This window comes from Trichomycterus rosablanca, chromosome 13 (assembly GCF_030014385.1).
Source record: "Trichomycterus rosablanca isolate fTriRos1 chromosome 13, fTriRos1.hap1, whole genome shotgun sequence".
Taxonomy (NCBI): domain Eukaryota; kingdom Metazoa; phylum Chordata; class Actinopteri; order Siluriformes; family Trichomycteridae; genus Trichomycterus; species Trichomycterus rosablanca.
This window is the reverse complement of record NC_086000.1, coordinates 15631861-15655104: the sequence shown is the minus strand read 5'-3', so window position 1 is coordinate 15655104 and position 23244 is coordinate 15631861. Positions and strand designations below refer to the sequence as shown.

The following is a 23244-nucleotide window of genomic DNA, read 5'->3' as shown; positions in this document are numbered from 1 at the left end:
AAACCCACGCAGACACTGGGAGAACATGCAAATTCCACAGAAAGGACACAGACCATGCCGAAACATGCCGAGAATTGCCTGCGTAATCCGCCAAGACAGAGATTCTAAAAGACATCTGAAGGAGTCCTGTGGTATCTGGTACCTGGACCTACATTACTAGTAGGTCCTTCAACTTTTGTACTTTGCAAGTTGGATCACCCTACAGTGAATCCTGATGCTATTTATTCCACCAGTTCATTCACATGATCATGGAGAAAAAAGATTTGTCAGACCAGTCGTCTCTTTCCTGTGGCACTGATGTCAAGTTTCTATGCCTGCATGTCTATTGTAGGAGCTGGGCACTTCGAGTTGCCTTTGACTAGGCAACTCCATATATAGAATGCGGGGTCTGTGAGCACTTGCTGTTTCAGAGATACTTAAACCCAGTCTGGCCATAATGAGTCGTCCTGAAGCATAAAATCACTCAATCATTCAACATGTGTAATAGAGCAACCATGATCAGACCAATTTAATGTATCCTTGACCATGACATGCATTTTTGGACCTATGCTCACCATTATATAGACTAGCACCTGCCGTCTCAAATACATGTTGAAGCTACAAGCCACATGTTTATGTCTGGCTGCAGCAAATTCTTACAAAGAACCCTAAGCCGCTCAGGTGGCGCAGCGGTAAAAAGACACGCTGCAAACCAGGGCTGGATTCTGAGTACCTCGTATCAAATCCAGCTCTGCTTCACCGGTTCGAAGCTGAGTGGCTGTATGAGCAACGATTGGCCGGTTGCTCAGTTGGGGGGTGGGACAAAGAATCGGATGTGGGTCTCTCTCTGTCAGAATGCGATTACGACCTCTGCCGGCTGATTAGAGGCGCCTGCACAGGAGATGAGGAAGAGTGCCCTTAGGGCGTGTCTCTCCGCATGCAACGCTAGGCGGCGCCAAACTCATCAATGTGTGGGTGGCAAAAATGCATCCGGCTGCTGTTCATTTTTCGGAGGGGATATGGGTTAGCTTCAATCTCCTCGGTCAGGGCAGGGTTCGGCATAGACAGAGAGGAAGCACAATGCAAATTGAACAATTGGATGCGCTAAAGGGGGGAGAAAAAGGGGGGGGGAAAAGAACCCTAAAACATAAAACATAAAACACAGAGTAAGGAAGAAAATCCCCATGCAGCTGCCCTCCCACAGACACAACCATTTGTGTCTGTTAGGCACGCAAACTTAAATGTTTTGTGGTCTCAGAGCTCGGGTGGTGCAGCTGAGTTTAACGACGCTAGTGTACTGTAAGAACATCACAGCTAGTACTGCATAAATTAGCATATTTAAAAACACGGGAGACTAAAAGGTTACAGATTTGCTTCCAAAATGCAATCCAGCTATATAGCCAAATAGAATCTGTATAACACTTAAACATTAAAGCTGACTGTCCGTACAAGAGCAGCCTCCTAAATGTACATGTTGTTCTTGCCTATTCCCCAGTAATCTGTGTGTGAAGCGTCAGAGAGAAACCGCTCACTGAACCCTACACATGTGAGGTGTATGGCGTGAGGATGCTGAGAGGAGAATGATAAGTGGGAGACAGACTGAGGGGTGGGGAGGGAGAGGAGCCAGCAAGCGTGCTCCAATACATCTGCTGTTTCATTAGAGACAGACAGCCAGAAAAAGACTGAAAGTGAGAGTTACGGCTGTAGACAGGGAGACATGAGAACGAATCAGAGAGGAGAGAAGAACAAAAGCAATCAAGGGATTTTCAGGGAAAAAGTGGGCCTAAAATCAATACGAATTCCCTCTTCTTCCTAAAGGGCTTTGGTATTCTGAACACACTCGCAGTGCTCTGTTCTTCTTCACTTCTGTTATACGTTTCTACAGCACTCACAAACACACACGACGTCCGACAGTTCACTGAAGTTATGTACATATAGCGTATTACGTTGATGAGAGAAAGCGAAACAACGAGCAAAACAGAGATGAATAAAGTAAGCCGTTGGCGCAGGGCAGGGTGCTGGGATGGCAATGGGAGGCCCACGGCTATGAACAGCCCGCTGCATCCTCGGGAGAGCCGGCGAGATGAGAGCAACCGAGAGCAACAGCCTCGGTCCCGGAGAGAGAGAACTGAACACCGCAACTGGCACAGCACCCAGCCTATACTCTCCACAAATTGGCTCTCCATCTCACCTGTCCCAAGCAGTTATCAATAATTGATGAATGACTTGCTTTACCATGCAGGGTGAGAGGAAGAAGAGGAGAGAAGAGGAAGAGGCGCCTGCTCCGTGGCTCATGAAAAAGGAATGGAGGCTCGGGAGAGACTTGGAGAGGAAAACATTCATCTTCCAATTCCAACAGCACAAACACTACAATGGTGCACTAGGAACTATGGGAGGACACAAGTGTTCCACAGCCTGGTGCGCACAACAGTAGTTTAAAAAACTTGACCAATTGCAGTGTTTTTTTGCTTGTTTTTGTGATAGCAGGAGGAAATGTGACTGGATATTAATAGAGAAAATAATCAAGTCAGCACGGTGAGGGCAGAAGTGCTCAGACAGTACAGCAACAAACGTATGAGGATTATTTTACAGGATGCAGGAATACACCATCATACATTCCTGTAGAAAATCCAAATCTTGCTTGATCAGACTGGAAACAGAGCAGAAGTAAACCACTGTTTCAAGCAGCAGATTGGAAAGCTGTCTCAATTTACACGACTGCATGCTTTGAAACAGTAAGCTCACCTATGGTTAAGGAAGAGTTTAGCAAACTGTTTTGTGAATAATTTGAGTTTGGGACACAGCGGCGCTCCTTTGCTTTTAGTGCTGCTCGACTATTTTTGTTTCAGAATGGAAAAATGACACTAATGTGCTCTTCATACTTTTAATCTGATATGTGCATCATTTTTAGGTTCTCACACCTTCTCACTGGCTATTTCTAACAGCAAGTGCAAAACATATGATGGATAAATGGAAACAATCAGATGCCCAGGTAGAAGAGGGTAAAGTAGATCAAACCCTGGGGTCACGAGACAATAAGAGTTGTAGATAAAAACTATACAGTGGAACCTCGGTATACGTCCGCTTTGGAATCCAACTTGGTATACGTCCTGTTTGGACGTGAAAAATTTTGCTTGGTATACGACCTTTGTTTGGAATACGACTCGCGTGCTAGAACTTTTATGGGTCAAAATGAGTCACGACACCGCGCGCTACCCTTGTTTACCTCTCGTGAGACAAAGACACGAGCGTCATTACCCCAGTTGCTACCATTCAGTGAACAACCCGCGCTATAACTCTCTGAGAATTTTCAGGTACTGTACTACAGGTACTGTAGTCCCGTTAACGGTGTGCCGTGTTGCTAGGCAACATGAGGGCGAACCTAACATTCGCAAACTATTACACTATTTCTTGGACGAAACACCCGCTTAACGATTAGGATTACTGTTTATATTAATCTGAACATTTCCATGTATAGTACATGACTTAAAATCGTGTTCAACTAAGTTTGTACTTTGTCTTTTCAGTGGCGTATTAATATGGAATGATGTGAGGTGGTCATAGGTGCGCGTATATCGGGGATTTTACAACGGCTTTGAACGCAGCTCAGCCAATCAGATTTTAGGACCGGAACATCCGTTTTATAAATTATTTGATACAACCCCATCAACGTATAATATGCCAATAACAATAGGATTTTTTTCATGGGAACGGATTAATCATTTCTTCTTTATTTCTTATGGGAAAAATTTGTTTGGTATACGTCCTGTTTGGTATAAGTCCAAGGATCTGGAACGGATTAGGGACGTATACTGTATATATATATACAGTGTATCACAAAAGTGAGTACACCCCTCACATTTCTGCAGATATTTAAGTATATCTTTTCATGGGACAACACTGACAAAATGACACTTTGACACAATGAAAAGTAGTCTGTGTGCAGCTTATATAACAGTGTAAATTTATTCTTCCCTCAAAATAACTCAATATACAGCCATTAATGTCTAAACCACCGGCAACAAAAGTGAGTACACCCCTTAGTGAAAGTTCCTGAAGTGTCAATATTTTGTGTGGCCACCATTATTTCCCAGAACTGCCTTAACTCTCCTAGGCATGGAGTTTACCAGAGCTTCACAGGTTGCCACTGGAATGCTTTTCCACTCCTCCATGACGACATCACGGAGCTGGCGGATATTCGAGACTTTGCGCTCCTCCACCTTCCGCTTGAGGATGCCCCAAAGATGATCTATTGGGTTTAGGTCTGGAGACATGCTTGGCCAGTCCATCACCTTTACCCTCAGCCTCTTCAATAAAGCAGTGGTCGTCTTAGAGGTGTGGTGGTGGGGTCATTATCAGGCTGGAACACTGCCCTGCGACCCAGTTTCCGGAGGGAGGGGATCATGCTCTGCTTCAGTATTTCACAGTACATATTGGAGTTCATGTGTCCCTCAATGAAATGTAACTCCCCAACACCTGCTGCACTCATGCAGCCCCAGACCATGGCATTCCCACCAACATGCTTGACTGTAGGTATGACACACTTATCTTTGTACTCCTCACCTGATTGCTGCCACACATGCTTGAGACCATCTGAACCAAACAAATTAATCTTGGTCTCATCAGACCTTAGGACATGGTTCCAGTAATCCATGTCCTTTGTTGACATGTCTTCAGCAAACTGTTTGTGGGCTTTCTTGTGTAGAGACTTCAGAAGAGGCTTCCTTCTGGGGTGACAGCCATGCAGACCAATTTGATGTAGTGTGCGGCGTATGGTCTGAGCACTGACAGGCTGACCCCCCACCTTTTCAATCTCTGCAGCAATGCTGACAGCACTCCTGCGCCTATCTTTCAAAGACAGCAGTTGGATGTGACGCTGAGCACGTGCACTCAGTTTCTTTGGACGACCAACGCGAGGTCTGTTCTGAGTGGACCCTGCTCTTTTAAAACGCTGGATGATCTTGGCCACTGTGCTGCAGCTCAGTTTCAGGGTGTTGGCAATCTTCTTGTAGCCTTGGCCATCTTCATGTAGCGCAACAATTCATCTTTTGAGATCCTCAGAGAGTTCTTTGCCATGAGGTGCAATGTTGGAACTTTCAGTGACCAGTATGAGAGAGTGTGAGAGCTGTACTACTAAATTGAACACACCTGCTCCCTATGCACACCTGAGACCTAGTAACACTAACGAGTCACATGACATTTTGGAGGGAAAATGACAAGCAGTGCTCAATTTGGACATTTAGGGGTGTAGTCTCTTAGGGGTGTACTCACTTTTGTTGCCGGTGGTTTAGACATTAATGGCTGTATATTGAGTTATTTTGAGGGAAGAATAAATTTACACTGTTATATAAGCTGCACACAGACTACTTTTCATTGTGTCAAAGTGTCATTTTGTCAGTGTTGTCCCATGAAAAGATATACTTAAATATCTGCAGAAATGTGAGGGGTGTACTCACTTTTGTGATACACTGTATATACAGTGTATCACAAAAGTGAGTACACCCCTCACATTTCTGCAAATATTTCATTATATCTTTTCATGGGACAACACTATAGACATGAAACTTGGATATAACTTAGAGTAGTCAGTGTACAACTTGTATAGCAGTGTAGATTTACTGTCTTCTGAAAATAACTCAACACACAGCCATTAATGTCTAAATAGCTGGCAACATAAGTGAGTACACCCCACAGTGAACATGTCCAAATTGTGCCCAAAGTGTCAATATTTTGTGTGACCACCATTATTATCCAGCACTGCCTTAACCCTCCTGGGCATGGAATTCACCAGAGCTGCACAGGTTGCTACTGGAATCCTCTTCCACTCCTCCATGATGACATCACGGAGCTGGTGGATGTTAGACACCTTGAACTCCTCCACCTTCCACTTGAGGATGCGCCACAGGTGCTCAATTGGGTTTACTGTTTTCCCCACATCCGGGAGAGTTACGGTGTGGAGAAGGCCCAAAGAAGCGTACCACCCAGACTGTTGCATGCCCAGAGTGAAGCATGGGGGTGGATCAGTGATGGTTTGGGCTGCCATATCATGGCATTCCCTTGGCCCAATACTTGTGCTAGATGGGCGCGTCACTGCCAAGGACTACCGAACCATTCTGGAGGACCATGTGCATCCAATGGCGGTGCCGTGTATCAGGATGACAATGCACCAATACACACAGCAAGACTGGTTTGATGAACATGAAAGTGAAGTTGAACATCTCCCATGGCCTGCACAGTCACCAGATCTAAATATTATTGAGCCACTTTGGGGTGTTTTGGAGAAGCGAGTCAGGAAACGTTTTCCTCCACCAGCATCACGTAGTGACCTGGCCACTATCCTGCAAGAAGAATGGCTTAAAATCCCTCTGACCACTGTGCAGGACTTGTATATGTCATTTCCAAGACCAATTGACGCTGTATTGGCCGCAAAAGGAGGCCCTACACCATACTAATAAATTATTGTGGTCTAAAACCAGGTGTTTCAGTTATTTTGTCCAACCCCTGTATATATATATATATATATATATATATATATATATACGTATATATATTTAAAAATATTTTTGTTTATGCATTTTCTCCCCTTTTTCTCCCTTTTAGCGCATCCAATTGCCCGATTGCGTCATGCTTCCTCTCCACCAATGCCGATCCCTGTTCTGATTGAGGAGAACGAATCTAACCCACGCCCCCTCCGACACGTGGGCAGCATGCCGTATGCATTTTATCACCAGCACTTGACTGACGAGTGCAGTGCAGCTCAGCGTTGTGTACGGAGACACACACCCTGAGAGCACTCTTTTCTCATCTCTGTGCAGTTGCCATCAATCAGCCAGCAGAGGTCGTAATTGCACCAGTCATGGGAGAGAGACCCCATCCGGCTTAGTTCCGCCCATATCTGAACTACAGGCCAATCGTTGTTCGTGTGGCCGCTCGGCCTTAGCCGGCAGGCAGAGCTGAGATTCGATACGATACGATGTATTCGAGATCCCAGCTCTGGTTTCAGCGTGTGTTTTCACCGCTGCGCCACCTGAGCGGCCCTGAGAAAAACAATATTAACAAAATAAATGAATTTTAGCAGGCATATAAACACGAAAAGAATTTGTCCACGTACACCCCCATGTGGAGGCTTTACATCGTATTTTGTAAACCACAGTGGGACCAGATTGCTACAATTTTTATTCATTAGGTATATTTCGTTTTGTTTTGATGCATTGTTTGTGTTGACTGGGTCACAGTAAAAATCTAAATGGACAAAACGTGGGTCGCTTGAAAAAGAAACTGAAAAACCCTAGAGTAGACTACTGCTTGTCACTGTCTAGTTGACTGGCATTAAAAAAAAAAAACTAAAACCAGAATGCAATAGGCATAAAATGTAAATATCTAACAAGATCTCTGTATTTCTGTATTTAATTAGTATTTGTTTACTTAACCTCCACGAAACATGGACTCTATAAGACCTCTGAATGTTTTTCTTGGTACCTGGCACCAAGACATTACCTCTAATACAATCCTTTTTTCAGTGTGGCTGAGCGCATCACCCTTCTGACAGAGAGAAGTCACTGCCATTAGTTCATACCGTTGCCATGAAGGGGCAAACTCTAAAACAATGTTTATGTAGGTGGTATGTGTTAAAGTTAAGATCCAAATGAATGCCAGGACACAAGGCTTTCCAGAAGAATATCCCTACAGCAGTGGTCCCCAACCACAGGGCCACAGACCGGTACCACATTTATTACCGGGCCACACAGAAAGAATAAATAATTAGAGATCGCTACAAAAGCAATGAAAACACTGCTTCCATTTCAAACATCCTATCTTTGTTAAGCTGGATTTTCTGCAGTGATGGCAACTGAAACAAAGTTACAAAGGAACTCGCTTCGAGTGTTATTGTCTCCTATCCCCCCCAGGTGGGAGCGTTTCGATGCACCAAAAAAAGCTCAGAGTTCCCACTGATTTTCAATCATTGGTGAGTAGCATTGCTATGCACTTTGTTGTTTATTATGCTTGTTGTATAATTTTATTTTAAATCCTCCCGCCCCCGCCTGTCTATGAAATTATATCTTATATGAAACTGGTCTGTGGTGCAAAAAAGGTTGGGGACTGCTGCTATAGAGCATCCTGGCGCTTCTGCCAGCTTGCCTTCTTCCTATAAGTGCACCTGGTGGCATTTCTTCCCAAGGTAAAGGACAAACACACACCCAGCCATCCACATGATGTAAAAGAACTCATGATTTATCGGACCAGAGGGACAGCACGGTGGCTCAGTGGGTAGCACTGTCGCCTCACAGCAAGAAGGTCCAGGTTTCAATTCCCAGGTGGAGTTCCTCCCACTGTCCAAAGACAAAAAATATTGTTCACGACTGTGTTTGACATTAAAGACTTGACTAAATTAAAAAAAATTAAATAAATAAATAATCATGCCATGCTATGCATGTAGTACAATATAAACCAGGACTGGATGTGTAGTATTAGAAAAATAATTAACAGTTGCGTCTTCTAGGTTTTTCTACAATGAAAAAGGACTACGCATGCCAGCTGGTGTGTTCACATAAGCAGGTTGGCTAACTAACAATTTGTCGACCTGCGCACATTCACGTCTTAATTTGCAAGCCCTGGTTCCAGGCCATAGCATTCTGAATTAGGCCAAACTCGAATCAGAACAGAGAGCCGAGTTCAGGCAGGGTGAGGGAGGTGATTACAGGGAGTGGTCAGTTCAGTGCAGGGTTAAATCCCTTTCTGAACATGCTCACATGTGCAAACATGGCTGCCGTGCAGCTCCACGGCTTCCAGCTCCGGCAAGGAGGAGTCAGCATCACAGCGAACAAAATATTTAATCTGTGAGTCATTTCTAAGTGTGTGTGTGTGTGTGTGCGACGTGATGGACTAGAAGCGAGCTTTAGGACAGAAACTTTAGTTTAGGCTAAAGAACGTCTGCAGAAATACAAGCCGATTGTTCCAGAGGTGTATAAATTCCCCCCAGACCTCCATCGCAGCCCTCCTCACTCCCTCATCCCTTTATTCCTAGTTTTGTTTTCTCCAAAGCCGCCATCATCTTCAAACTCTGACTCACTGCGCATCCTGTTTCATTTCTCTTCTGTACTTTTCTTTTTGAAGCAGAGGCAGGATGTAGCCCACACCCATGTGATCCACACTCATTCCTGCCATGCATTTTTTACATATTGCAAATGTCTGAAAGTTCGTGGAGGGACTGCTGGCAGAGGCGTACAATGAGGCCTACAATCCACCGACACACTCGCAGCTCACACCCCACCCCCACTCGTACCGGGTTTCTCCTGCTTTTGTGTGGTCGATGTGCACGTACTGCCTTTTGATTACTGCAATATGGACGAATGCCTGCTTCATGATGCCATCTGAACGAGCTTAAGATGCACAAACGGTAAATAAATAAAACATCTGCACACTTCTTGGGAAAACCTGCAATTCTACATGGATTACTCGCACTAAAATGTGGTCCGACTTTCACCCAGCACAAAACCATACATACAGCAACTTCCATAATGGATTTTGTCTACTGCTGGGTACTTTCCTGCGGCAATAGAAATAGGGCTGGTTTAACAACACCTATTAAACTCAGCCACAAAAGTTACAACAAGCTCAGTACAGATTCTAAGCACCTTCAGATTTCAATATAATCTATACAAACAATTGATTGGAAATACAAAGTACATCACAGTGGTCTCTAGCAAAATCTAAAATGTATTTATTTAGTAGGATTTTAACGTCATGTTTTATACACTTTGGTTATACTCATGACAGAAATGGTAGTAACTCATTACACAAGATTCATCAGTACACAAGTTTAATGTCTAACACATTTATGGACAATTTTGTACCTCCAATTCACCTCACTTACATGTCTTTGGACTGTGGGAGGAAACCAAAGCACCCAGAGGAAACCCACGCAGACACGGGGAGACAATGCAAACTCCACACAGAAAGGACCCAGACGCTTCACCTGGGAATCGAACCCAGGACCGTCTTGCTGTGAGGTGACAGTGCTACCCACCGAGCCACCATGCTGCCATAGAATAGGGCTAGTTTAACAACACCCATTAAACTCAGTTGCAAGAGTTACATCAGGAACGTTTAAGAAGCTCAGTACAGATTCTAAGCACCTTCAGATTTCAATATAATCTATACAAACAATTGATTGGATACAATACAAAGTACATCACAGTGGTCTCTACTAGGGCTGCATATATATTGCATATATATTTCCTGCGATATATATATTGCGATATTAAAAAAATGCAGGAATTTTCACCACATTATTAATAATATTAATAATGCATGTATCTTACTCTAAATAAGGGGCTCATCTGTGAAAAAGGGTGGTGCCTACAAGGGATACAAAAGATTATGACAAACTACATCTTTGTACTCGGTTGAAACTGAGCATTAAACTAAGAAAGCTTCAATATCACATGAGGGAATAAATGGGTCATTTAATATTTTATTTCACAATCAAAACCTCTTCAAGTAGTAAACATTATTGAAAAAAAACTATACAAACAAAAGAGCAGCTATACACCTGTTCCAAATCCGAGATGCCTTACTAAGCTCACTACTGAGGCATCTTAATATTTCAATGTTATTTTGACTCAGGAACAAGTGAGAATCGGAAGCGTCCTTAGTGATGAAGGCAATCCCAAAATTCATTGCGGCATCTCTTCTATCACAGAAAAATGAACATGGCTGACGGTGCGGACAAAGTTATTTTCAAACGTAAATAAATAATTATTGATTTTTAGCGAGTGTTTTTATTTGCAAGTTTGGGCTTGTCAGCAAATGTAACAGTTTTCTGTACACGAATCGAGATGTTATATTGACATGTTAGCGCTGTCCCACCTCATTCTATTGGTTTTAATGGCAAGATGCTAAATGCTAAACGCGAAACCCGTTGGAATCGCTAAGTAGCACGTTCGAATAACCTGCCTTATAAGTCGATGCCTTATTAGAATCCTCTCTACTGAGGCAGCTGCATATGTAGGTAGTAAGACAGCGAGGCAGCTCACTAGGTTTTCGAACACACTGGTAGATACTGTATGTCATGGAAAATGAGAAGTTTAGGTCTAGGGTGTAGGGTCTAGGGTGTGAATTTTCGTTTTGTGTCAAGCAGCAAAAAAGTTGTAGCATGACGTATTTGATTTAATTTGCAAGTGACATCGCACGATGCTGAAACGATATATCGTGCAGCCCTAGACCTAAACTGTCATCTATAAAAAAAAAAAAAGGAAGGTGTGTCCAACTGGTCAGATCAAATAAAAAAAAAAAACCTAAAATGTTTTAAAATGAATTAAAAAATTAACATTTGCTTGTGCACCGTCACTACATGCAGTCAAAAACGCCATGGACTTTCTGGCTGTGCAAGAAAAAAAGTCTGTGTACATAAAAATATTCAAATTGGATGCAAATAGGGAAAACAAACAAATAAATCTCCGGCAAGCATCATAACAAACAAATTATTTAATCTGCCGAAAAACAAAGAAGCTACCAACTTCTGCCCACAGATGGTTTATTACTTTATTAGGATTTGAAATCATGATCTCTTGTCAATAAGGTGTGTGAATTTGTGCTGGGGCACCTAAAAATCACGACATTTTACAGTTTGCTTGTAATGCCAAAATTATTTGATCCCACAACCAACAACTGAATTATGTACAATTTGACAGGTTCTTCATCTTTCTTCCCTGAGCAGCACCATTGGGTGAACTGTTTCAGTACTTACGTGCATGTTTGTCTGCCAGGGCAACAAGTGTGGTGGAGATGTCTCTGCGTCTGTAGAAACAAACCACTTTGGCTTCCACGTTCCCGTTCGCCGTCTGCAAATAAGAGCATTGTTAAAGAAATTGTAATACCTAGAAACCACTGAATACAAATACCCTTTTATTGCATTAGCTGTATCATTCTAGTCAGGGTAGCTGTGGGTCTAGTTCAACTGGGAAACACTGGGAAAGGCACCAATCCATCGCAGGGCTTCAGCCATCCTAGGTTCAAATCTCAGCAATGATATCAGCCAGGCATGTAGTCAGACTTGATAATCTTTTGTGATTTCTACTGCTACTATTTTCTCTATACTGCAGCTACTACCTCTGTAGGAGAGATGCCATACAAAAGTTCAGTGTACCTGTGTATACTGACAATAAAGATTCTGTTCTATTGATTGGCTATGTCTGAGGGGTAGGAGGGGACTGGCCAAAGTTTTGTTTGTTTTATTAGGATTTTAACAACATGTTTTACACTTTGTTTACATTCATGACAGGAACGGTAGTTACTCATTACACAAGATTCATCAGTTCACACAAGGTTATATCAAACACAGTCATGGACAATTTTGTATCTCCAATTTACCTCACTTGCATGTCTTTGGAGGAAACCGGAGCACCCGGAGTAAACCCACGCAGAAAGGGCCCGGACCGCCCCACCTGGGGATAGAACCCAGGACCTTCTTGCTGTGAGGCGACAGTGCTACCCACTGAGCCACCGTGCCACCCCCAACTGGCCAAAGACCTGTGTTGGATTGGTGCCTTGTCCATGGTATTCTTGTCTTGCACTCAATGTTTCGAGATGAAACCAGACCCGTCAAGACCCTGACTAAGATGGTTTTAATGTCAAACACAGTCGTGAACAATTTTTTATATCCAATTCACCTCACTTGGGAGGAAACCAGAGCTCCCGGAGGAAACCCATACACAGACCCAGACACGGGGAGAACATGCAAACTCCACACAGAAAGAACAGGACCACTCCACCTGGGAATCGGAGCCAAGACCTTTCTGCTGTGAGGTGACAGTTTATCATTATAAAATAATTACAATGTTGGCAGGGGAAGTTTAAAGTTACTAGCTACATCTCTATTTTTAATTACCATGTTTACTTGGCGCTTGTAATAAACTGTTGAATTAAAATCTACATTCATGTTGATGAACTGGTTCTGCTTATGGTGTTTATCTTACTGTTCTACATTACTGCCACACTCCATTACACCTTATATTCAAGAAGGCATGAGGACTTGTTAATATATAACTCTGTGATTTATATTTTGATGGGACGCTATAAGGTTGTCGGTTAGCAGTTAACTGTCGATTAATGTCAGTCAGTCAGTGGTAAAAAGAAATTGGCAAATTTCTCTCTCAATAGATCTCTCTCAAACTCAAGGCCAAACAACCACAAAACAGTTACAGTCTGGTCCACAGAGGCTAGCTCACAATTTCAGGACTGCCTTGAATGCACAAACTAGGTCTTATTTGTATGGCAAACGACACATAGTAATGTTTTAAACTTCAAACAACACATATACAGTTCTATTCTACTAAAACAGCTGCATTGTCAATTTCACCATCATCAAACGCAGATGTTCCCAAACAAAGACTGTTAAATGTATACGCTGCCCCCGTGTCTGCGTGGATTTCCTCCAGGAGCTCCGTTTTCCTCCCACAGTCCAAAGACATGCAAGTGAGGTGAATTGGAGACACAAAATTGTCCATGACAGTGAACTGATGAATCTAACCAGTAACTACCTGTCCTGTCATGAATGTAACCAAAGTGTGTAAAACATGAAGCACTTGTACCAGCCTTCATCAGGTCATCCTGTAGGTGTCTTGCACCCACACTGGGGTTTTACTTAGTTGTCCTGACTCAGTTGCTAAAGGCCTTTGATGAAATGTTGGGCTTTCTTCCCTGGCCAGCCAGCTTTGCAGCTGTTCCATAAGTTTAATACTTCCTTCTAATGCTCCCAATGGTCTCTCTTGGAATGTTAAATTATTTGGACATCTTCTTATACGCAAGGGCCTTTAGGTGTGATGAAATAATCTCCTCTCTCAGCTTTTGTGGAAGCTCCTTTGTCTTTTCCATGATTTCAACTGAACTTGAATACCTTCATGGGTGGGGTTTATATATGCATCACAGCTACAGCAAATAAAGGATCATTATAGAGTTCCCAAAGGCTTAATTATGTTTCAACTTTACTTTAGGCCATAAAAAAACTGTCAGAAAGCTTTGAGAACAACAATATTATGTAGGGGTTGAATAATTGAGACATGGCTATGTTAACAAAATATACTGTTACACACAAATACTTCCTAGTGCATTTTCTGTGTTAAATTTATCTATCACACAACTCATAAACAAGTCATCCAAAGAAGACTTTAAAAAAAAAAACTTTAATTGATAAATCCTTAAATCTTAGGGGGGATGAATATTTCTGACTGCAACTGTATATGTGTGTATATATACAGTATATATATATATATATATATATATATATATATATATACACGATTCTTATATCGCTGCTTTCAACACGGATATCCCTAGCATATCAGCTTTCAAATTGTCATGTCATGCCAATAATGGACTGATCTTAGACAACAATGAATGCTGGTCCAGCAGTGGCTGTGCTTTGTGAGAAAACTCAAAAAAAGTTACCCTAAAGTTGCCTCACCAACTATTTACAACCTTCTACCACTGCAAAACCATTCAAGAAAAAGCATTTAAGCAAGATGTTTGTTTTTATAACGGCATCTTGTCATATTTATGATATTCACAGCAGGAATCTGTGTTTTATGTTTGTTTTATTGGTCTTGTATTAAATATACACCAATCAGACATGGCATCAAGATGTTAGCAGATCCTTGAACTCCTGTAAGTTGTGAGGTGAGCCATCCATGGATCAGACTGTTTGTCATTTTCCTGCTTCTAACACATCAACTTTAAGGATAAAATGTTCACCTGCTGCCTAATATATCCCACCCACTAACAGGTGCCATGATGAAGAGATAATCAGTGTTATTCACTTCACCTGGTCGGTGTATGTCTTATATTATTAAGAAAATTGATGATTATTAATGTATTATCTTGTGTAAGAGTTTCTTTTGATGAATTGGGCATATACTGTATAGTTTTTGTCATTCACTGTTGTACTTTGGGCATTCGTTCAGGATGTGTTTTACGGTGATAGTTCTGTAAGTCTTTGTGAAGTCTGGAGACTTCTCCTAGTATTAAATGTTTGTGTCAATCTTGAACGGCCTATTCTGCATCTAGTGAATATAACCTGGTCTGTACGTTCCATAATGTACTTTTGGTTTATTTCTGATCTTGGGGTCATTTAAGCAAGATGTCCTGCTGCACATCTGCCCACAGGAAAGATTTCAGAGGTGCCAGAACATTTACATTTTTCTACTGTTTCAGAGGGCGTCACTCACCCCTGCCATCATCTGCTTGCCCTTGTACCGTTAACACTTCAATACTCTAAGTCTAAAAGGCAGTTTATTTCCCAGTGTTATTATTCTTCTGAACCAGACTAGCTAGCAATTCCACCTAGAATGAACTGCCAACCTAACCACATCACTCACACACACCTTCATACATAATTCTACACACTAATTAAAAGATCGATATGCTCCAGAACAGCGGACATACTACACACCATTCCTGCGTTAGCTTTATCTCTTTATCTGCTACTGATTAGACAGACAATCTTGCTGCAGCACCACTTCTGAGGGCTTACACTAATGTCCACAATGCTGCAAGGTCAGCAGATTTTTGAACATCTTTTTCATTTGGCAAATATACATCATTAAAATACCCAATGCTAATATCTGCAACAGAAACTAAGATCCCTATGTTTCTCACTCACTATGTGTCTCACTGTGTTCACTGTCCTTGCTTTATTCAAATGATTCCTTTCATTTTTGCTTATCACTCTGCTCAAAATCTCCTCCAATAGTTCCTCATCTTACTGTTTTTTATACTCTCCCTCACTGTCCTTACTAATTAACTGAGTAACTGTAATTTTAATACTCATATACTTATGCTTCATTAGTTATCATCTTACTTACACAATTATTAATGAAATTACGTTTTTAAATGAGGGAGAGTAAAAATGGGTTGAGATGAACGAGATGATCCAAGTTAAATGAACTGATTCATTATAAAAGCTGAAAAGGATTCATCTATTATATATTTGGATCATTTTCTGATTAGACAACTAAACTGATTCAGCAGGTAAGCTTTGTTAATGCCATACCTAATTCACGCCATAAAAATCACGTCACAGGCCGTGAAATATGCAATCTGCTGTGAAATTCAAAATGTAAGATATGTGTTTAGCGATTTAAAATTTTTTATTCATGTAGAGTTCAAGTGTCTCATGTTTACTGGTTATGCCTGGTTCACACTAAACGATTTTTGCCCTGCTTTTTTCGCTCGCCGACTGGTCGGCGCTAGACTCGGCGACTGAACCTCGGCTCTCAATCGCTATGTGTGAACTACTCAACAACTCGATCCGAGCGGCTCGAGACCGAAGAAATATATCTAGCTTGTCAAATATCTGGATCAGAGTTGCACGACCGGCAATGAGTGCTATGTCGAACAGCCAGTGAGAACCCAAGATACGGTGTGAGAGAAACGCAAGGGAGAAGTTGTAAAAAGATGGGACTGGGGCATAATATAATTTGTATCAGAATACATCAGCACACACACACAAGTTTTACAGTATTTCTTTTTTTCTTTTTCTTTTTTTAATTTTTACCCCTTTTTCTCCCCTTTTTAGCGCATCCGATTGTTCAATTAGCATCGTGCTTCCTCTCTGTCTATGCCGAACCCTGCCCTGACGGAGGTGATTCAAGCAAACCCGTATCCCCTCCGAAACACGAGCAGCAGCCAGATGCATCTTTGCCACCCACACATCGACGAGTTTGGCGCCACCTAGCGTTGCATGCGGAGAGACACACCCTAAGGGCACCCTCTCCCATCTCTGTGTAAGCGCCTCCAATCAGCCGGCAGAGAACGCAATCGCATTCTGACAGAGAGAGACCCACATCTGGTTCTTTGTCCCACCACCCATATGAGCAACCGGCCAATCGTTGCTCATATAGCCACTCAGCTTCAAACCGGTAAAGCAAGGCTGGATTCGATACCACGCTCTCAGAATCCAGCCCTGGTTGCAGCGCATTTCTTTTTACCGCTGCGCCACCTGAGCGGCTAGTTTTACAGTATTTCTGACCTTATCGTTCTCTACAAAACATAACACCAACGTTGCATTGCAAAAAATATTTATTAACCTCCAACTCACTACAGAACAATCCATGCTGTTCGCGTAGCCAAATCCACTCAGATACATTTATTTTTCCTCTTTGATTTTACGCTGCATATTACTGCACAAGCTTTGATAGCTCGCTACTTGTTAACGTGCATTTTTGGACGTGATATCATTAAACCTTTCGTCACTTCTCGTGACAGAACGTAGTTTGGGAGACCAGAGAAGCTCGCCTGTGATCCCAGTTGGTATTAGATCGTGTAGTGTGAAACCCCCTATCGCCGATCAGTCATGTAATGTTGAAGCCACACCGACTTGAAAGACTCCCGACTACAAGAGATCCAGTTGGTCATCCAAGATGGTCCTAGCAATCGTACGACTATTTGTTTAGCAATTAGTTAGTCAAAATGTCAGAGGCGTTGAAGTATAAAGCAGCTAAAAACACTACTTATTAAACTGAGTTTGAAAAACTCTGTGGACGCAAGAGGGGACGAGTATTTTAAGACTGTCACTGAATTTACAGTCAACCGTTAAGGTAGGCTGTGCTGTGTATTGTAGCTTCCATTTATTCTATAATTTAATTTATGAGTGTTATTTAATGACAAAATCTGTAAAAACTGTGATTTTTGAAAAACCAGGTCCATAAAATTAAGCACATTTTCAGTGAATTTAGTAGGGCCCTAGATATAGCATAACTGTGTAAGCCCATTAGGTAAAAAGTATCTAAAACATTTAGCCTCAACATGAAGGTGATCTGTTTGTGTTTTTCTCATCTGTGTAAAAAGTTGATGAAGCTGTATAACAAGCAGCTTCCTCTATTGGGCAAAGTATTAATAGCATTTGTGTGTGTCAACTGGAAAACTCTGCTGCTCCTCTGTCTTTTGTCTCACTTTTCCAAAAAAAAGTTCATTCACACTTTAAGACAGTTTAAATGCACAGCAAAAATCTGCGACTTTTCTGTGGACAGCTTTAGTCGGGGAAAGTCCACACAAATTGGAGACGTCACCATAAAGTCTTGTACTCTAGACTGTAATTTACTGTAACCACTTGGATACGAATGTACAGTATATCACACATCACTTTTATAAATGTTATCTATACTTTTAGAATGTTTTTCCATTCAACATTAATCAACCACCTGTGGTCAGGGTAGCCCCCGAATGGCTCAACAGTTTATTACAGTCGATGGATGGATGGATGGATGGATGGATGGATGGATAGATAGATACAGTGTATCACAAAAGTGAGTACACCCCTCACATTTCTGCAGATATTTAAGTATATCTTTTCATGGGACAACACTGACAAAATGACACTTTGACACAATGAAAAGTAGTCTGTGTGCAGCTTATATAACAGTGTAAATTTATTCTTCCCTCAAAATAACTCAATATACAGCCATTAATGTCTAAACCACCGGCAACAAAAGTGAGTACACCCCTAAGAGACTACACCCCTAAATGTCCAAATTGAGCACTGCTTGTCATTTTCCCTCCAAAATGTCATGTGACTCGTTAGTGTTACTAGGTCTCAGGTGTGCATAGGGAGCAGGTGTGTTCAATTTAGTAGTACAGCTCTCACACTCTCTCATACTGGTCACTGAAAGTTCCAACATGGCACCTCGTGGCAAATAACTCTCTGAGGATCTTAAAAGACGAATTGTTGCGCTACATGAAGATGGCCAAGGCTACAAGAAGATTGCCAACACCATGAAACTGAGCTGCAGCACAGTGGCCAAGATCATCCAGCGTTTTAAAAGAGCAGGGTCCACTCAGAACAGACCTCGTGTCGGTCGTCCAAAGAAGCTGAGTGCACGTGCTCAGCGTCACATCCAACTGCTGTCTTTGAAAGATAGGCGCAGGAGTGCTGTCAGCATTGCTGCAGAGATTGAAAAGGTGGGGGGTCAGCCTGTCAGTGCTCAGACCATACGCCGCACACTACATCAAATTGGTCTGCATGGCTGTCACCCCAGAAGGAAGCCTCTTCTGAAGTCTCTACACAAGAAAGCCCGCAAACAGTTTGCTGAAGACATGTCAACAAAGGACATGGATTACTGGAACCATGTCCTATGGTCTGATGAGACCAAGATTAATTTGTTTGGTTCAGATGGTCTCAAGCATGTGTGGCGGCAATCAGGTGAGGAGTACAAAGATAAGTGTGTCATGCCTACAGTCAAGCATGGTGGTGGGAATGCCATGGTCTGGGGCTGCATGGGTGCAGCAGGTGTTGAGGAGTTACATTTCATTGAGGGACACATGAACTCCAATATGTACTGTGAAATACTGAAGCAGAGCATGATCCCCTCCCTCCGGAAACTGGGTCGCAGGGCAGTGTTCCAGAATGATAATGACCCCAAACACACCTCTAAGACGACCACTGCTTTATTGAAGAGGCTGAGGGTAAAGGTGATGGACTGGCCAAGCATGTCTCCAGACCTAAACCCAATAGAACATCTTTGGGGCATCCTCAAGCGGAAGGTGGAGGAGCGCAAAGTCTCGAATATCCGCCAGCTCCGTGATGTCGTCATGGAGGAGTGGAAAAGCATTCCAGTGGCAACCTGTGAAGCTCTGGTAAACTCCATGCCCAGGAGAGTTAAGGCAGTTCTGGGAAATAATGGTGGCCACACAAAATATTGACACTTCAGGAACTTTCACTAAGGGGTGTACTCACTTCTGTTGCCGGTGGTTTAGACATTAATGGCTGTATATTGAGTTATTTTGAGGGAAGAATAAATTTACACTGTTATATAAGCTGCACACAGACTACTTTTCATTGTGTCAAAGTGTCATTTTGTCAGTGTTGTCCCATGAAAAGATATACTTAAATATCTGCAGAAATGTGAGGGGTGTACTCACTTTTGTGATACACTGTAGATAGATAGATAGATAGATAGATAGATAGATAGATAGATAGATAGATAGATAGATAGATAGATAGATAGATAGATAGATAGATAGAATAAAGTATCTATCTATCTATCTATCTATCTATCTATCTATCTATCTATCTATCTATCTATCTATCTATCTATCTATCTATCTATCTATCTATCGTAATAAACTGTTCACGCGGTCTTTATTAATTTTATATTCTTTTATACCAGCATTTGGATACAGAAAGCTTCAAAACAAGTTTCATATTATTTGTGTACTTAAACTATTTAATGTTATTATTAAACACAACTGTAGTATCTTATTTAATTTATTTTATTAGAATGTGTAACGGCATGTTTTACACACTTTGGTTACATTCATGACAGGACAGGTCGTTACTGTCTACACAAGATTTATCAGTTCAAGTTTTAATGTCAAACACAGTCATGGACAATTCTGTATCTCACTTTGCATGTCTTTGGACTGTGGGAGGAAACCGGAGCTCCCGGAAAAGAACATGCAAACTCCACACTGAAAGGACCCAGATCGGTCCACCTGGGAGTCGAACCCAGGACCTTCTTGCCATGAGGTGACAGTGACTGTAGTAAACCTCGTTTACATTTTATCGTCTACAGCCCTGTAATTAAGCTTTTGTTAAAAACTGGTGTGACTAGCACTCAAGGTACGCAAAGTATGTGGCACATGGAGCATTATAAATAAAAAGTGTTGAAGAGAGCTTGGCAACACACACACACACACTTTCACTCACACTTTCACTCACACACACACACACACACACACACACACAAACACACACACACACACACACACACACACACACACACACACACACTTTCACTCACCTTGTTGAGTTCCTCTATTCTCCTGATGAGCAGTGGGTTACTGGAGGAGTTTTCAAAGTAAACATAATCTGTGTAGAGAGAAGAGAACATTGTCGATGTCAGTGCACAGTCAGATCTGCCGTGGCAGTAGGTCAGCTCTGCTCCTAAGACCTACGAGCAATTTGTAAGGCTTGTAGCAAACTCCAGAGTATGGATACAATTGGAATATTAAAGTAACTTAAGGATTTTAGCTATGCACACAAAATTGTGTTCTTTTTGGTGTGTCGCCTGTGTGAATCCTTAAAAATGAACTTGGAACACAAGCTGCAGTCCATGTTTTGATAAGCTGCGGTCCATGTGGTGGTAGTCGTGAGATATACGGGCTGTAAGCAGAAGCTCAAACAAACTAAAACTGACTCAAATTACACCGACACATTTATGTTCTTTATGTAATCTGGATCTTCTCCATTAGTACATATTCATACTTTAAAGTTTTAAGAAACTGCTCATGAGAACACATGATGGAGTAGGTTTATCTGTATCATTTTCCATCTCATTAAATACACCAGTAAAAAAGCTCTTTAAAGAAAATGTTAGAAGCTGACTTAAGTGTTCAGAATAACGTGTTCATTAGCATGTACATATCATTAATCCTTGTGTTTATGTATTTATCCTTATCTAGGGCTTTTAGGTGCCAAATCCTTTCCAAATAGCTTGATAAATCTATAAAACCCAGTCTCCAACCAAGGACCTAGTCATTTCTCTTGATGACTCCCAGATTAGACCATCTGATAAGGTAAGAAGTCTTGGTGTTGTCCTGGATAACCAGCTGACCTTCTCTCCTTATATAGCCAACATGACAAGATCGTGCCGGTTCCTCCTGTACAACATCAGGAAGATTCGACCATTTCTCTCCATGGAAGCTACCCAGATTCTGGTCCAATCACTTGTAATCTCACGGTTGGACTACTGCAACTCCCTCCTGGCAGGAGCTTCCATGTCCACTATTAAACCCTTGCAGCTCATTCAAAATGCAGCTGCCCGTCTGGTCTTTAACCAACCTAAACACTGCCACATCACCCCACTGCTGCGTTCTCTTCACTGGCTTCCTGTAGCTGCACGCATTCAGTTTAAAACACTGATGCTCGCCTACAAAGCCAAAAATGGACCAGCCCCAAGCTACCTCGGTACAAACCCCGCTCTGTACCACGCAACCTCCGAGCCACTAGTCTCGCTCGACTTGATCCTCCACCCAGGACTAAAGGAAGACAAGCATCAAGGCTCTTCTGTTCTAGCACCCAAGTGGTGGAGTGAACTTCCTCTGTCTGTTCGAACATCTGAGTCTCTTGCTGTCTTTAAAAACGATTAAAAACCCACCTTTTTACTAAGCTGACTTGTACTTATTTACTAACATTTTTTTTTCCATTTCCAAAAAAAACAACAACACTTTGGTTCTAACAGGTTTCAGCAGATTCATGTTCTTTGACTGTTGTTTACTAAAACTTGAGAAATGAAATGTTTACTATGGAAGCACTTCTGTAAGTCGCTCTGGATAAGAGCGTCTGCTAAATGCAGAAAATGTAAATGTAAAACCCCTATCACTTTCAAACTCTGCCACATGCACGACAACAAGGATTTCTGACTTGACACTCACTAAGCCACCAGGCAGTGGATTTTTACATAGAGCATTAACATCCATAGAGAAATACCGCACCTTCCAAGAATTCATTTGCTGCTCGTCTTGACCAAACGTTAGAAGCTGTTGTTGTTTTGCCAACAAAACTTTATCACATTTGGCCTTTGTTTCTGCTGAACACCCGACCAAGCCGGTTGGACCTTTGAGAGTAGTATCTGGGTCTGAACGGCGGTGGGCTTGCTTATTAGACTGCAGCGTTTTAAAGAAATCTGACTCTGACACCGAGCAAAATCTCACTTAACTTTATGTGCATGGTTGAGCTGTTGCATTAAGTGAGAATTTTTGGCCTGAACACTGGCTACTTGTGTGTCAAAAATAGCTACCAATCTGGAGGGTTAACCAGTTCTTTCTTTCAAACCACGTCTGCTAACGCAGGACGAACATCCCAGCTAAACATCCCTCAAGAAAACCATGAAATGATAAACCGGGTACACATCAGCTTACAGACACAGATTGGCTATTGTCACTCAATAATGAAGAGACAAGGAAGCAAACGGTTGAACCCAAAGAACATGAGCAATTATGCACCCATTTCCATCTATGAATGGGCTTAGCATTCGTCTTTAATAACAATAGTAGGGCACATCCTGTCAGGACCTGGCACTAATTAGTGATTCTGCAAAAAAAGGATGAGTAGAAAACGGCAGTAATAAAAAAAAAAATCATGAAACTATTTAAGAAAAAAATCTAAAGCATCATATGCAGGTTTTTTTATTTCTTTTTTTTTTATTTAAATTTTTCCCACTTTTTCCCCCAATTTTCTCCCCTAATCTAGTCGTGTCCAATTACCCTGAT

General features: G+C 41.9%; 1 protein-coding gene across 5 annotated transcripts in view; it reads right to left on the bottom strand.

The window, feature by feature from the left end:
* mta1 (metastasis associated 1) overlaps positions 1-23244 on the bottom strand; it is an 85720-nt gene that overhangs the window by 24480 nt on the left and 37996 nt on the right. For 4 of the 5 annotated variants that reach the window (XM_063006973.1, XM_063006976.1, XM_063006975.1 and 1 more), the window contains exons 2-3: positions 20775-20842; positions 11729-11822 (exon numbers count right to left, since the gene is read on the bottom strand). In XM_063006973.1, the coding sequence (XP_062863043.1) occupies positions 11729-11822; positions 20775-20842 (162 nt within the window). Of the gene's footprint in view, positions 1-11728; positions 11823-20774; positions 20865-23244 lie in introns of those variants that run through there. The other variant, XM_063006974.1, reaches the window with a different exon arrangement.